Source organism: Dipodomys ordii, unplaced genomic scaffold (assembly GCF_000151885.1).
Source record: "Dipodomys ordii isolate 6190 unplaced genomic scaffold, Dord_2.0 Scaffold115, whole genome shotgun sequence".
Lineage (NCBI taxonomy): Eukaryota > Metazoa > Chordata > Mammalia > Rodentia > Heteromyidae > Dipodomys > Dipodomys ordii.
This window is the reverse complement of record NW_012267331.1, coordinates 1,215,898-1,229,497: the sequence shown is the minus strand read 5'-3', so window position 1 is coordinate 1,229,497 and position 13,600 is coordinate 1,215,898. Positions and strand designations below refer to the sequence as shown.

Here is a 13,600-nt window from a genome sequence, read left to right as displayed (position 1 = left end):
GGGGGGGTTGAAGGGTCACAGGAAGCAGCCGAGGGTCCCGGGTGAGCTGTGTGGGGCTGTGACAATGCAGCCACAGCCGTCAGCTGGCACAGAACAGCAGAAAGTCATGCTCTAGGTCTGGGCTAGAACACCTGCCCAAGTCCGGTATTTCCAGAAAGCTCTAGGAAAGGGGCGGTGAGTCTGCTTCCTTGCTCCGACTGGGTGATGCCTGGAATTGTAATGCAGGGCTGTGTGGTGTGTCATGAGGATGTTTCCAGAGGGTTCCATGGGAAGCTGTCACATAATGAATGGTTTAATCCATCCATGGGTTCAGATTCTGCTTAGACTGTGGCTGGAAGGGCTGGAGGAGGGGCCTGGCTGGTGGAGGAGGGGCCTGGCCGGTGGAGGAGGGGCCTGGCCGTTGGAGGAGGGGCCTGGCCGGTGGAGGAGGGGCCTGGCCGGTGGAGGAGGGGCCTGGCCGGTGGAGGAGGGGCCTGGCTGGTGGAGGAGGGGCCTGGCCGTTGGGCCTGGCTGGTGGAGGAGGGGCCTGGCCGGTGGAGGAGGGGCCTTGCTGGTGGAGGAGGGGCCTGGCCGGTGGAGGAGGGGCCTGGCCAGTGGAGGAGGGGCCTGGCCTGTGGAGGGGCCTGGCCAGTGGAGAAGGGGCCTGGCCGTTGGAGGAGGGGCCTGGCCGGTAAAGGAGGGGCCTGGCTGGTGGAGGAGGGGCCTGGCCGGTGGAGGAGGGGCCTGGCTGGTGGAGGAGGGGCCTGGCCTGTGGAGGGGCTTGGCTGTTGGAGGAGGGGCCTGGCCAGTGGAGAAGGGGCCTGGCCATTGGAGGAGGGGCCTGGCCAGCGGAGGAGGGGCCTGGCCGGTGGAGGAGGTGCCTGGCCATTGGAGGAGGGGCCTGGCCAGCGGAGGAGGGGCCTGGCCGGTGGAGGAGGGGCCTGGCCGTTGGAGGAGGGGCCTCACCAGTGGAGGAGGGGCCTGACCGGTGAAGGAGGGGCCTGGCCTGTGGAGGGGCCTGGCCAGTGGAGGAGGGGCCTGGCCGGTGGAGGAGGGGCCTGGCCAGTGGAGGAGGGGCCTGGCCGGTGGAGGAGGGGCCTGGCAGTTGGAGGAGGGGCCTGGCCGGTGGAGGAGGGGCCTGGCCGGTGGAGGAGGGGCCTGGTTGGTGGAGGAGGGGCCTGGCAGTTGGAGGAGGGGCCTGGCCGGTGGAGGAGGGGCCTGGCCGGTGGAAGAGGGGCCTGGCCGGTGGAGGAGGGGCCTGGCCGGTGGAGGAGGGCTGTTGGGGAAGCCCTTCAGGGCAATCTAGCCAGTTCTTCTCTCTTTCTGAGTCCTGTCTGCCTCCATGTGAGCCGCTCCACCATGTCCTCCTCGCCGTGGCCAGATGAGGAGTCTCTGTTAGGCGTTGGTCACAGTGATGGCAAATTCCCCAACGCAGGGAGGAGATCTTCCTACTCTCCCAGCTTCCGTGTCGGGGTCCGGCCTCACCCCTCCAGCCTCCATTGCCACGTCTCCGCCCTCCTCGTGGGCAGTCTCTGCAGCCTCACCCGGTTTGAGAGAGGGTTGGCGGTAGGGCTTGGTTACATCTGCAAAGACCAACTTCTAACACACAGACTTAGGCCTTTTGGGGGACAGGATCAGTACATAGCACTGAATGGGATCTGATTGGGCAGGCTGAGACCAAACACAAGAAGTGAACTTGACAAAGGAAGGAATGAAACCACCGTGAGCCACAGAGTGGCAAACGCAGTTCCGGTGCCCTCGTCCCCCTGCGTCCCCAGTGTCCGCCGCTCGTGCTGCTGCTCATAGTATCTAGTCCTCCCTCTGGCTCAAAGCTTGCTAACGTGATCCCCTGCCTGGCCTCTGCCAGTCCAGCGGCTGGCAGCCCGGGAAGGCCCCGCTGCGTCGTCTGGGGTCGGTTTTCCTGGGTTAGCCTGACGCACCTCCCACGTGGAGAGGTTGTCCCCGTCCCAGGCCGGGCCCCACGGTGTGAGCCAGGTGCCTGTGCCGGCTCCTCTCCACCTCCGTACCCCCGCCCCAGCCTCGTGCCGCGCTGCTGCGCGATTGGGGTGGTGCGGGCCTGTCTGTGCCCGCGGGTTCTGTCTCCAGCACTAACTGCCGTGGCTGTGGGGCTGCAGAGCTGTTCCGGTGTTCTGTAGAGATCAGTCACTAATCATCTCGTCTTCTTTTCCAGGGGAGGAGGGGTTGGGAGCCTGTCTCTGAGATGGTTGAATCCCTCTGTCCTGAAGTGACTGGCTCCGTCCACCATAGAACTGGTTGTCTTTTGAGCTCCTCCCCAGTGACCTCACGCTGACCACAAGGCCACGCTGCATGGCTGTAGTTATCCTCTTCTTAGACACTGACCTCTCCTTCACCGTCTGCAGGAGGCAGTCTCCACGTCCTCACTCCCAGTGGGAAAGCCCGCGGGCGTGCGCCTCCAGGGACAGGGGAAGGGGGTATTCCCGTGGGTCAGATCCCAAGCCTCCGTCCTCCCCCTTCCTGCCACAGAGCCACTGGGACCCCCTGGCCCCTCCCTCCAGCAGCCAGAGGAAAGGCTATGGACTCGTGAGTGGGCAGAGATCCTGAGAGTGTGACAGGCACACGGAGTCCTCGAGGGACCGCGGGTTCACGTGGACGGCCACACAGAGCAGGAGTCCTGGGGTTTATCGAGATGATGGCTGTCACTATGACAACCATGTTTTCTACTGCAGGACTGCGTTCACCTCTGAAGGCCTTGGAGAGGGCGGTGGCTGCTCCCCTCACTGGTATGGGGAATGTGGGCAGAGAAGAGGATGTGACTTGCTACTCCAGGGTGTGTCTGGCTGGAAGTCAGGCTGTCTGTCCTTCCACTGTGGATGCTTTTTACCTGGGCAGGGACTGGCCCCGCCCGGAGCCCAGGGAGCTGCTCAGAAACCTCCAAGGGCTCTCAGCTCTGAGGCGGGCCCGGGGAGGCATGCCCAGGCTGTGCAGGGGTGTGTGGGGGGGTTATCTGGCTAGCGGAGCCCTGTCCAGGGGCAGGCGGGCCCTGTGAGCTGGGATGCTGCTCTGTGAAGTATCCAGAAGAGCAGGTGCCCCTTGGCAGGAACATGGGCCAGGTCGCCAGAAGGGTGCTGGAGGCTGAGTCAGAGGCAGCAGAAGCCACCCGCAAGGCCCGGGCGGCAGAGGCCAGAGAGGGCGGCATGGTTGCTGCGTGTTGGCCACGTCTCCCTTCCCGAGCCCTGTCCTGAATGTCAGGAGAGTCAAAGTACATGGAGCACACAGTCGTGGCTGGTGGGGGCGGGAGGTGACATTGATTGGAATCTGGGTGATGTGTGCCACCTTGGTGCGGGCAGTTTGGAAGGGTAGAGGCTCAGGGAACAGCAGCCCAGCTCCAGATGGCCCCTGTGTGCACACATGGCAGGGGCAGCTGCTGCAGGACCCCTGAAGGTTTCCACAGGCCTGCCAGGCCTGGCAGAGCCAGGTCTGCTGCTGAGGCCCCGTCCCCCCCATCCCCCCCCGCCCCGTCCTCCAGGTCTGCCACGGAGGACCCGCTCCCCCATCCCCGTCCCCCACCTCCACCCCTGTCCCCCAGGTCTGCTGCCGAGGCCCCGCCGCCATCCCCGTCCCCCCCATCCCCCCGTCCCTTATCCACTCCCCCCCAGCTGTCCACAGAGAGCGTGAGCTCCTCTGATGACTCCACAAACACAAGCAGAAAGACAGAACAGAAGCTTAGAAACCATTGCCAAGCTGAACAGAGAGAGGCAGGAGTCCAGCGAGAGGCCAGAGGGAAGTGTGACCAGGGCATCCTCACCGTCCTGGAGGAAGCTTCCAGAATGTGGGGGCCGGGCTTCATTATGCTGATGGCAGCTACACATGCCAGCAAGCCTTCTCAGACCTCTCCCCAAGTCTCTGCCTTTTAATGTCTCATATCCAGTGTTTGTCATGCATATCTTCATGTTTCCTTGCTGCTCGCTCCTACTACATATTGTATTTCCCTCCTGGTTTTCCTACTCTATTGATTCTTTCTTTTCTTCCAAAATGTCTGCAGCCCGTGCTAGGAGTTACCTCCTGCCAAGTGTTAAATAGCAGCAGCGCCTGGCGGCCTCCCAAGGCACTGGGGCCGCCGGCAGCCGGCAAGCTGGCTGGCCACACCAGGAGAAGCATTTGCAAGCCGGTCGATGGGCTTGCGGAGAGAGAGGCCAGCCCTTCCTGGATGGGCTCTCCCTCTGCACAAAGCTGCCTGACTGCAGATCCGTTGCCTTCTAAAGCCCGGGCTGATCCCTGAGACGCTGTAATCTGCAGATTTAAAACTGCCAAATCCAATCCCGTGGGAAGAAAAATCGAGGGTAGACAGCTCCCCGGTCTAGGAGAGGAGGCTAGAATTGTCACCATGCGGCCCTGCCTGCTCACGCCGCTGCCCGGCACCAGCCGCCTGAGCAGGGCTCTGCGTGCTGTCACCTTGGGCTGCGGAGACACGAAGTCACGGCCCGGGGCAGCTGCTGGCCCCAGGGTCCCTTCCCGTCTCTGTCAAGGGTAGATAAGAGCAGCTGCGCTCCGCACAGTGACATCCCGAGACCAGACTGACTGTGAACGCACTTTATCAATCCACCCTGCTGAGACCGAGGCATCAGGAGGTGGAGTTTGCTCTCACCACTAGCTGTGGCTGCGTATTTGTTTTGAAAGCCAGCGTTGTCTCTGTGAACATTGATAGAGTCTCAAGCCCTATCCACTTCTAAAATGATGGACTGCCGTGCGGTTGAAGAACATTCTTGAGCACTGGGAAGCCAGTGTTCTTGGGAGGGGATGGGCTTGAGCTGGGGCACAGCCCCCACCACGGGGGGAAATAGAGTGGAGTCCAGGGCCTCCCAATGCTGTACTTACTCTCTGGGCCCACTGCTCAAGCCTAGCTTCCTGCCTCCCAGCCAGAATCTTCATCTCACGGTGAAACTGGGTGTGGCTGCCACCTTCCACCCACAGCAGCTTCTCTCCCCAACTCCTGACAAGCCTTCATAGACTGTCTGTGGGAATTACACGTTTCTTGGTAGTGATGCGTGACTAGTTTCTAAGGAATCGGAGCCCCATACGGTGTCTTTATTCATGCATGTATTTATTTCTTGTAAACATACGACATCGACCTGAGCTTCAGGAAAATTCAGAGTGTAGAGTGGAAATGTAGACTGAAACAAAGCACCATGTGCTTCCATCCGGAAGTGACTGCCACCAGGAGCCAGGCAGCCAGCTCTCCATCTTTCATGCAGTTGCAGCAAACCTGAGGGAGAAGGCCCGTCCCCTGCCGGATGGTCTGGGAGTGTGAGAGCATCCTGCAGTGGATGCGTGACGTGGGGGCAGGGTTTTCATATTATGGTGACCAGGAAGTGGGGAGAGAGGAAGTGGCCCGGGGCTGGGGGCATCTTTCAAAGGCCCTCAGTGACTGGCCTCAGTGACTGGCCCCCTCCAGATAGGACTCACCTCCTGAAGTGTCCAGAACCTCCCAAAATAATAAGGCCACCATCTGGGGACTCTGTATTCAATACCTGAGTCTACAAGGCACAGTTCAAACTCAAACCATAATAGATGGGGCCCGTGGACGCCAAAGATTCATGGCCATCTCACCACGTAAATCACACTTAGTTCACCCTCACTACTGCAGAGTCTTAACTTTTCCAACTTGTTCAAAAGTCCAGTTCCAGAACTAGAACAAGGATGGGCTCACACTTGCAATCGTAGCAAATTAGGAGGCTGAGATCCAGAGGAATAGGTTCAAAGTCAGCCCATGCAGAGAAGCCTGTGAGATTCTATCTCCAAAATGACCAGTAAAGGGCAGGGCAGAAGGCAGGGCTCAAGTGATAGAGCACCAGCTAGCAAGCAAGCTAAGCTAGAATAAAGTCTGGAGTTCAAACCTCAGTGCTCCACATCCAGAATCTCTTTACACAGGGTGATCTCTTAGCTGTGAGACGCTATAAAATTTAAGAAAGAAGGTTATGGAAAACAGCAAGAACATAATGGACCAAAGGAGGACTGAAACTCGGCAGGGAAAACGCTGTGTTCTCCAAGTGCCTGTTTGACATCTGCAGCCCGTGTATGGGATCGGCACATGAGTGCCAACAGCCATGGAGCTTGGTCCATGAGTCTGTCCACCAGCTCCATCTCCGTGTCCATCCACCCACTCTATCCCTGCCTGTCCACTTGCAGCCCACATGGTCTCTCTCAGGCTGGCTCCACTTATTGACTGAGGTTTTCTTTGTCAGACATCTCACACCCCTGAGTCTCCAGCATCCCCAGTACTCTATCACCTCACACCCCTGAGCCTCCAGCATCCCCAGTGCTCCATCACACACACATCCCTGAGTCTCCAGCATCCCCAGTGCTTCATCACACACACACCCCTGAGTCTCCAGCATCCACAGTACTCCATCACCTCACACCCCTGAGTCTCCAGCATCCCCAGTACTCCATCACCTCACACCCCTGAGCCTCCATCATCTCCAGTACTCCATCACCTCACACCCCTGAGTCTCCTGCATCCCCAGTACTCCATCACCTCACACCCCTGAGTCTCCAGCATCCCCAGTGCTCCATCACCTCACACCCCTGAGTCTCCAGCATCCACAGTGCTCCATCACCTCACACCCCTGCATCTCCAGCCTCCACAGTACTCCATCACCTCACACCCCTGAGTCTCCTGCATCCCCAGTACTCCATCACCTCACACCCCTGAGTCTCCAGCATCCACAGTACTCCATCACCTCACACCCCTGAGTCTCCAGCATCCCCAGTACTCCATCACCTCACACCCCTGCATCCCCAGCATCCCCAGTGCTCCATCACCTCACACCCCTAAGTCTCCAGCATTCCCAGTGCTCCATCACCTCACACCCCCTAGTCTTCTGCATCCCCAGTACTCCATCACTTCACACCCCTGAGTCTCCAGAATCCCCAGTACTCCATCACCTCACACCTCTGAGTCTCCAGCATCCCCAGTGCTCCGTCACACACACACCCCTGTGTCTCCTGCATCCCCAGTGCTCCATCACCTCACACCCCTGAGTCTCCAGCATCCCCAGTACTCTATCACCTCACACCTATGAGTCTCCAGCATCCCCAGTACTCCATCACCTCACACCCCTGAGTCTCCAGCATCCACAGTGCTCCATCACCTCACATCCCTGAGTCTCCAGCATCCCCAGTGCTCCATCACCTCACACCCCTGAGTCTCCAGCATCCCCAGTGCTCCATCACCTCACTCCCCTGAGTCTCCAGCATTCCCAGTGCTCCATCACCTCACACCCCTGTATCTCCAGCATCCCCAGTGCTCCATCACCTCACACCCGAGTCTCCAGCATCCCCAGTGCTCCATCACCTCACACCCCTAAGTCTCCAGCATCCACAGTGCTCCATCGCCTCACACCCCTGCATCTCCAGCCTCCACAGTATTCCATCACCTCACACCTATGAGTCTCCAGCATCCCCAGTGCTCCATCACACACACCCCCCCTGAGTCTCCTGCATCCCCAGTGCTCCATCACCTCACACCCCTGAGTCTCCAGCATCCCCAGTGCTCCCTCACCTCACACCCCTGAGTCTCCAGCATTCCCAGTGCTCCATCACCTCACACCCCTGTATCTCCAGCCTCCACAGTATTCCATCACCTCACACCCGAGTCTCCAGCATCCCCAGTACTCCATCACCTCACACCCCTAAGTCTCCAGCATCCCCAGTGCTCCATCGCCTCACACCCCTAAGTCTCCAGCCTCCACAGTATTCCATCACCTCACACCTCTGAGTCTCCAGCATCCCCAGTGCTCCGTCACACACACACCCCTGTGTCTCCTGCATCCCCAGTGCTCCATCCCCTCACACCCCTGAGTCTCCAGCATCCCCAGTGCTCCATCACCTCACACCCCTGAGTCTCCAGCATCCCCAGTGCTCCATCACCTCACACCCCTGAGTCTCCAGCATCCACAGTGCTCCATCACCTCACACCCCTGAGTCTCCAGCATCCCCAGTGCTCCCTCACCTCACACCCCTGAGTCTCCAGCATCCCCAGTGCTCCATCACTTCACACCCCTGAGTCTCCAGCATCCCTAGTACTCCATCGCAGCTTATGCTTCACCCATGCAGTTTCACTCACATCCTATCCAGGGGCTTCCAGAGACTCCAAACTTGTGGATTTCTGACCTCTCAGGGCTTCCTTGAAATCTGGGTGGAAGCTCTCATGACCCCAAATCTCTTGTTGAGTAAACAGCACCCAGGGTGTGATGCCATAGCTGTCATGGCTCTGGGCCCCTGGGTGCTGTGCACAATAAAATATTTCCTGTGGAAATAGCTTCCCAGACCCTCTGCAGGGCAGGGTGCCTCTTCCCAGGGGAAATCTTCCCACATTTGCTTCCTTACACCCTTGGGTGGAGACCGGTCAACTTCTGAAATGCACGGATGTGTCCCCTGCTGCCCCATGTGTGGACACATTTGGCTCCCTTCTGGAGGGACGGAGCCCTTCTGAAATCAGACCTTCCTTGTTCCCCGGCTTTGCACACACTTCTTTTCTAGCCAAACCGTAAGATTACAGAAACCTTTCCGACCTGAGCTTTCCCCACATTCTCCCCGTGACTCTGAGTAGAACAGCCCTCAAATTCCTGCCATATCCTGAAAATCAGGCTGCCTTAACATTTCCTCCACCCAATCAATTAGGCCATTGTGTTAAAGTCAGCCTCTCACTCTGTCCCAGGACTTGGACAAAATAGAAACAAGTTCCCTGCCAGGATGTAACACAAACTCCCTCTCGTCCAACACCCACAGAACCCCTTCCCCCAGAAACTTGCTGAGCACCATCTCTCCTGTCCATGCTGCAGTCAGGGTCTTGCTATTTTGGCTCTCACCAGAGTTGCCCGTTCAGCTCTGCTTCTATATCTCAGGGGATCACTAGCCCGTGTCTGCTTACTGCTCAAAATCATTCGTGAAAACCTCTTCCACAGGCTTAAGATCCCTCGGTCACACCAATGATCACACGTCTCTGCTTCCAATTTTCTATGTTAGTCACTGTTTTGGGTCACAGTGACAAATTTCTCAAAAACAAAGATTTTGGCTTAGGATTTCGGACGCTCCAGTTCGCTGTTGTTTGGCCCAGGGATTAGCCAGGCCCTTGGTGGTGGGAGCGTGTATGCGGTGGTACATTGGTCAGGTCATAGTGGACAGGAAGCAGGGAATGAGGAACCACCTTCAACCTTCAAAGGAGTGACCTACCTCCTCCAGCGAGGCTCCACCTCCAACATTTCCAGAACCTCCCAAAATAGTACCACCAGCTGGAGACCAAGAATTCAACACATGAATATTTCATACATAAAAGTCTAACAACAAATGTATGTGTTTCAGTGACATTGTGTGTTAACTTTATAAGGCTCTGTAATAATATCATCATCATCATCAACATCAACATCATCATCATCATTTGACCATGTCACTTATTAACTGTTTTCAGTAACTTTATTTTAGGGGCTGCTCTGTATTCAGGTGACAGGACAGTCCCCATCCCACGCCATCTTAGCTTTTATCTACACAGAATGCATTGCTCTATGTTTCTTTTCTGTGTCCTCAGCTACAATGGGGGTTCCAGCTGGGTTCTCCATTGCTCTATCCAAAGAACAAAGAATAATGTGCAGCATGTAACAGACAGCTAGCATGCATCCACTCCAGGAAATGGATTGGATGCTAGTAGGCATTTTATGTACTTATGGCACAGCTTATACCTATCTCTATATTTGTTCCTTTAGTTGAGGGAAAATTTCTCAACTCAATGTTGATGATAACATATTTGGGTATGCATGAGTAGTCTTTGATACGTGCTTAGTACTCAGAGCTACAATAGTGTATTATACAATGGTATGAGAGAACAAAATTTCTGTACTTGAATGCTTTTTTACATTCATTTTCATGGTAAATGGTAGTACTGTGTGTGAATGTATATTATAAATATTATATGTATATGTGTATGTGTATGGTTACTATGAGCTTTTATTCTCATGAATTAAAATATTTTCTTGTTCATTACTGACCACTTACAGTTTCAATTCACTGTTCCTCTTCCTTGTTGATGTTACCTTTCTTATTTCTGTGTTAGGTTTTTCTGATCATTCTATTTTTGCTACCTTTCAATATTTTTTTTGTTTTCATTTGTCACTTAGTTGTATTAGGATGCTTTTGATGTATAAAAGAATATATTTGTATCTAGTTGACTCTTTACAACTTCTAGAATTTTATGCACAGAAATTATGTCCTAATTTTGTATGAGTGGCCACCTCCGATCACAAAGTAATTATTTTTATTTTTTTCCCAGTCCTGGGATTTGAACTCAGGGCCTGAGCACTGTCCCTGAGTTTCCTTTGCTCAAGGCTAGCTCTCTACCACTTCTGGCCTTTTCTGCATATGTGGTACTGAGGAATTGAACCCAGGGCTTCATGCATGCTAGGTAAGCACTCTACCACTGAGCCACCTTCCCAGCCCTGCAGGGTTCTTTCTAAATGGAATCCATGGTAACATTGAGGTGTGAGCGGCACCCTGAGCCACCCAGGGCGGATTCCAGTTGGGCCCAGCAGTGAACAGGACCCAGGGCAGACCGCATGGGCACCTCCTGCGGACGGGGCTTTGGGCCCCACGCAGTGACACACGAAGGCGAGAAGCCCACGTCACAACTGGAAAAGGCCACTCTGGCCTGCACCTGTGCTCTCGAAGCCTGTCTTAATCTCCCCTTCCTGATGTTTTGCCATCTGTCAACATGCCTTCCTCCTCAGAAAGAGGCAGAGGTGGGGATGAAGTTTTCGCTGCGTTTGGTGTGTCTCCTCGTTTGTCCCGCAGGCTCCTCACCCGCCTCCCACGGTCCCTGTTTACTCCTCTGCCTCGGTCTACAAAGCATGCTTTATTGCCTTTATTAATCCCTCCGCCGACACTGCCTCAAACTCTATTATTCTTCAAGAAAATTAGAGCAATTTTTAAAAGTCTCGTTATTTTGAACAGCAAAATAACCAGAAGCGTCTTCCAGCGCCCATGTCCTCCCCGAATCCATTCTCCCCCGAGTCTCACGCTGCAGGACTTGGCTGCGTTCACAGACTTGAACTTGGGACCTTATTCACTAGCAAGAAGAAGTGTGGAAGGGCGGGAAGAGCAGGAGGGCGCTGGACCGTCCTGGGGTGAGCGCAGTGGAGCGTCAGCTCCAGTCCCAGCTCCGTTTCTCCTCTCGGAGCCCCGGGCTCAGTCCCTGTTCTGTGAGACGCACTGTGACTTGCCTCTCCACCGACTCCTTGAGCCTCGTCTAGGCCTTCACTGAGCGGTGGCTGCTGGTGGGGTCGGGCGCAGGCCGGAGCCAGGCTGGCGGAGACGCCTCTAGTCCGGCTCTCTCCAGGACGTGCTAGCTATGCTTCTGTGGTCCGAGATTCGGACTGAGTGTATCACGTTGCATCTCAGGCTAAGCCTCGCTGGTACCATGAGGAGAGTTAAACGCGGCCGTCGGGGACACTGTCCCTCATGGACGGAGCTCCGGCCCGTGCCGTGGAGGCCGCCCTGCGGGGCTGCTGGCCCTCGCGCCGTGGGCAGCACAGAGTCATCGCCGTCCCCGCCGTCCACGTCCACCAGATCTACCGAGTGGCACCCTTGGTGGCAGCTCCAGGCGCAGTTCCTGTCACAGGGGGCAGGGCTCCTATAGAGAGAGACCCGTGGGTTCGTGTTTGTGGGCGGTCTGCGCGGTGGCGGCGGGGACGCGGGGAGGCCGTGCACCCGGCCTGCATCCGAAGAGCGGATGCCCCTCTCCCGCTGCCCTGGGCCCTGCCCTTCGGAAGAAGAAGCCTGAGGCTGGAGCGAGGCTTGTTTAACTCACCGTTCTGGAGGCTGTTGGTGGCACTGGGGACCGTCCCCTCGAGCATGTGGTGAGGCGGGAAGCGGGAGCCGCGGGAGGCGCCAGGCTCCTGGCTCCATCGCCACCCTGCGGTCCTGCGAGGAGTGAGCCGTGTCCCCAAGAGCTCCCAGTCTCTCTGAGGCCACCACCTGAGGTCTCCCCACTAGAGCTCCAGCCGCCGCTAACCGCACGGCCCCGGGACCCACACCCCAGCATAGGGTCCCCCGGGGACACTCACATCACCTCCAAACCGCAGCACGAGCCTTGGCCTCCACGGATGGTCTGCAGGCCCCACAGAGGACACACACCTCCTCTAAACAGAAGCCAGCCTGGTGCCCTCCCCGGGGACAGGCCTCCAGGGGGGACAGGCCTCCTGGGGGACATGCCTCCCAGGGGGACAGGCCTCCCTCAGGGGACAGGCCTCCCGGGGGGACAAGCCTCTCTCGAGGGTGCCCAGAAGGCCCATCTACACCCCAAGGTGCTCCACAGCCAAGCTTCCAGATGCAGACTCCACAGCTGCCCTCTGCCCTGCGGGGGAGGGGGGCAAAGGGAGGAGCCTGGGGTTGGCCTGGAGCAGGGCAGGCTCAGGCTAGCACTGGCTGCCTGGGTGACGGCCCGCTCCTTAGAACGGCCGGCCCTGCGGGGTGACGGCCATCGGCCTGCCTCCCGTGGGGCAGGGCAGTCCCGAGACCTGGGGGACCGAGCGCCTGGAGCCACCTGAGCACAAGGCAGACTCCGCCCCCCGCCCGGGGCTATGCTCCGCCTCTCTCTAACGGGGCATGCCTGCCTGGGACCTTGAGCTCCCAAAGGCAGGGCCACGCCACCCTGCAGGAGGCTGACGCAGCAGTGAGCTGCCCTGGTCTCCTGGAATGGTACTCAGAAACCATGATCGGAAGGGAAGCATTGTGGTTCTGGAACATTCTTTACATTGGCTGTTCAACAGAAAGGGACACATGTGTGTGTGTACATCTGCCATGCATGCGTACTTTTGCTCACAAGTGTGTGAGCAGAGCCCAGGGGTAGGTGAGTGTGTACATGCATGGAAGTGTGCACTATGCAGCGTGTGTGTGTGTGAGAGCGGCACGTGTGTGAGCCATTCGTGTACATGCATCATGCGAGCTTTGCACACATGGAGGTGTACACATGTGCACTGTGCAGCATGTGCGTGTGTGAGAGCAGCACCTGTGTGAGCCATTTGTGTACATGCATCATGCGAGGTTTGTGCACATGGAGGTGTACACGTGTGCACTGTGCAGCGTGTGCGTGTGTGAGAGTGGCACGTGTGTGAGCCATTCGTGTACATGTATCATGTGAGGTTTACACACATGGAGGTGTACACATGTGCACTGTGCAGCGTGTGCGTGTGTGAGAGCAGCACCTGTGTGAGCCATTTGTGTACATGTATCATGCGAGGTTTGTGCACATGGAGGTGTACACGTGTGCACTGTGCAGCATGTGCGTGTGTGAGAGCGGCACGTGTGTGAGCCACTCGTGTACATGTATCATGTGAGCTTTGCGCACATGGAGGTGTACATGTGTGCACTGTGCAGCGTGTGTGTGTGTGAGAGCGGCACCTGTGCGAGCCATTCGTGTACATGCATCATGTGAGGTTTGCACACATGGAGGTGTACACGTGTGCACTGTGCAGTGTGTGCATGTGTGAGAGCGGCATGTGTGTGAGCCATTCGTGTACATGTATCATGTGAGCTTTGTGCACATGGAGGTGTACACATGTGAACTGTGCAGCGTGTGCGTGTGTGAGAG

General features: G+C 57.0%; 1 protein-coding gene across 1 annotated transcript in view; it reads right to left on the bottom strand.

Annotated features, from left to right (window-relative positions):
- LOC105995177 (proline-rich protein 2-like) overlaps positions 1 to 11,916 on the bottom strand; it is a 31,860-nt gene extending 19,944 nt beyond the window's left edge. The window contains exons 1-2 of the mRNA XM_013028872.1: positions 11,819 to 11,916; positions 11,428 to 11,641 (exon numbers count right to left, since the gene is read on the bottom strand). Of these exons, the coding sequence (XP_012884326.1) occupies positions 11,428 to 11,641; positions 11,819 to 11,916 (312 nt within the window). The remainder of the gene's footprint in view (positions 1 to 11,427; positions 11,642 to 11,818) is intronic.
- Between the last annotated feature and the right edge of the window lie 1,684 nt (positions 11,917 to 13,600).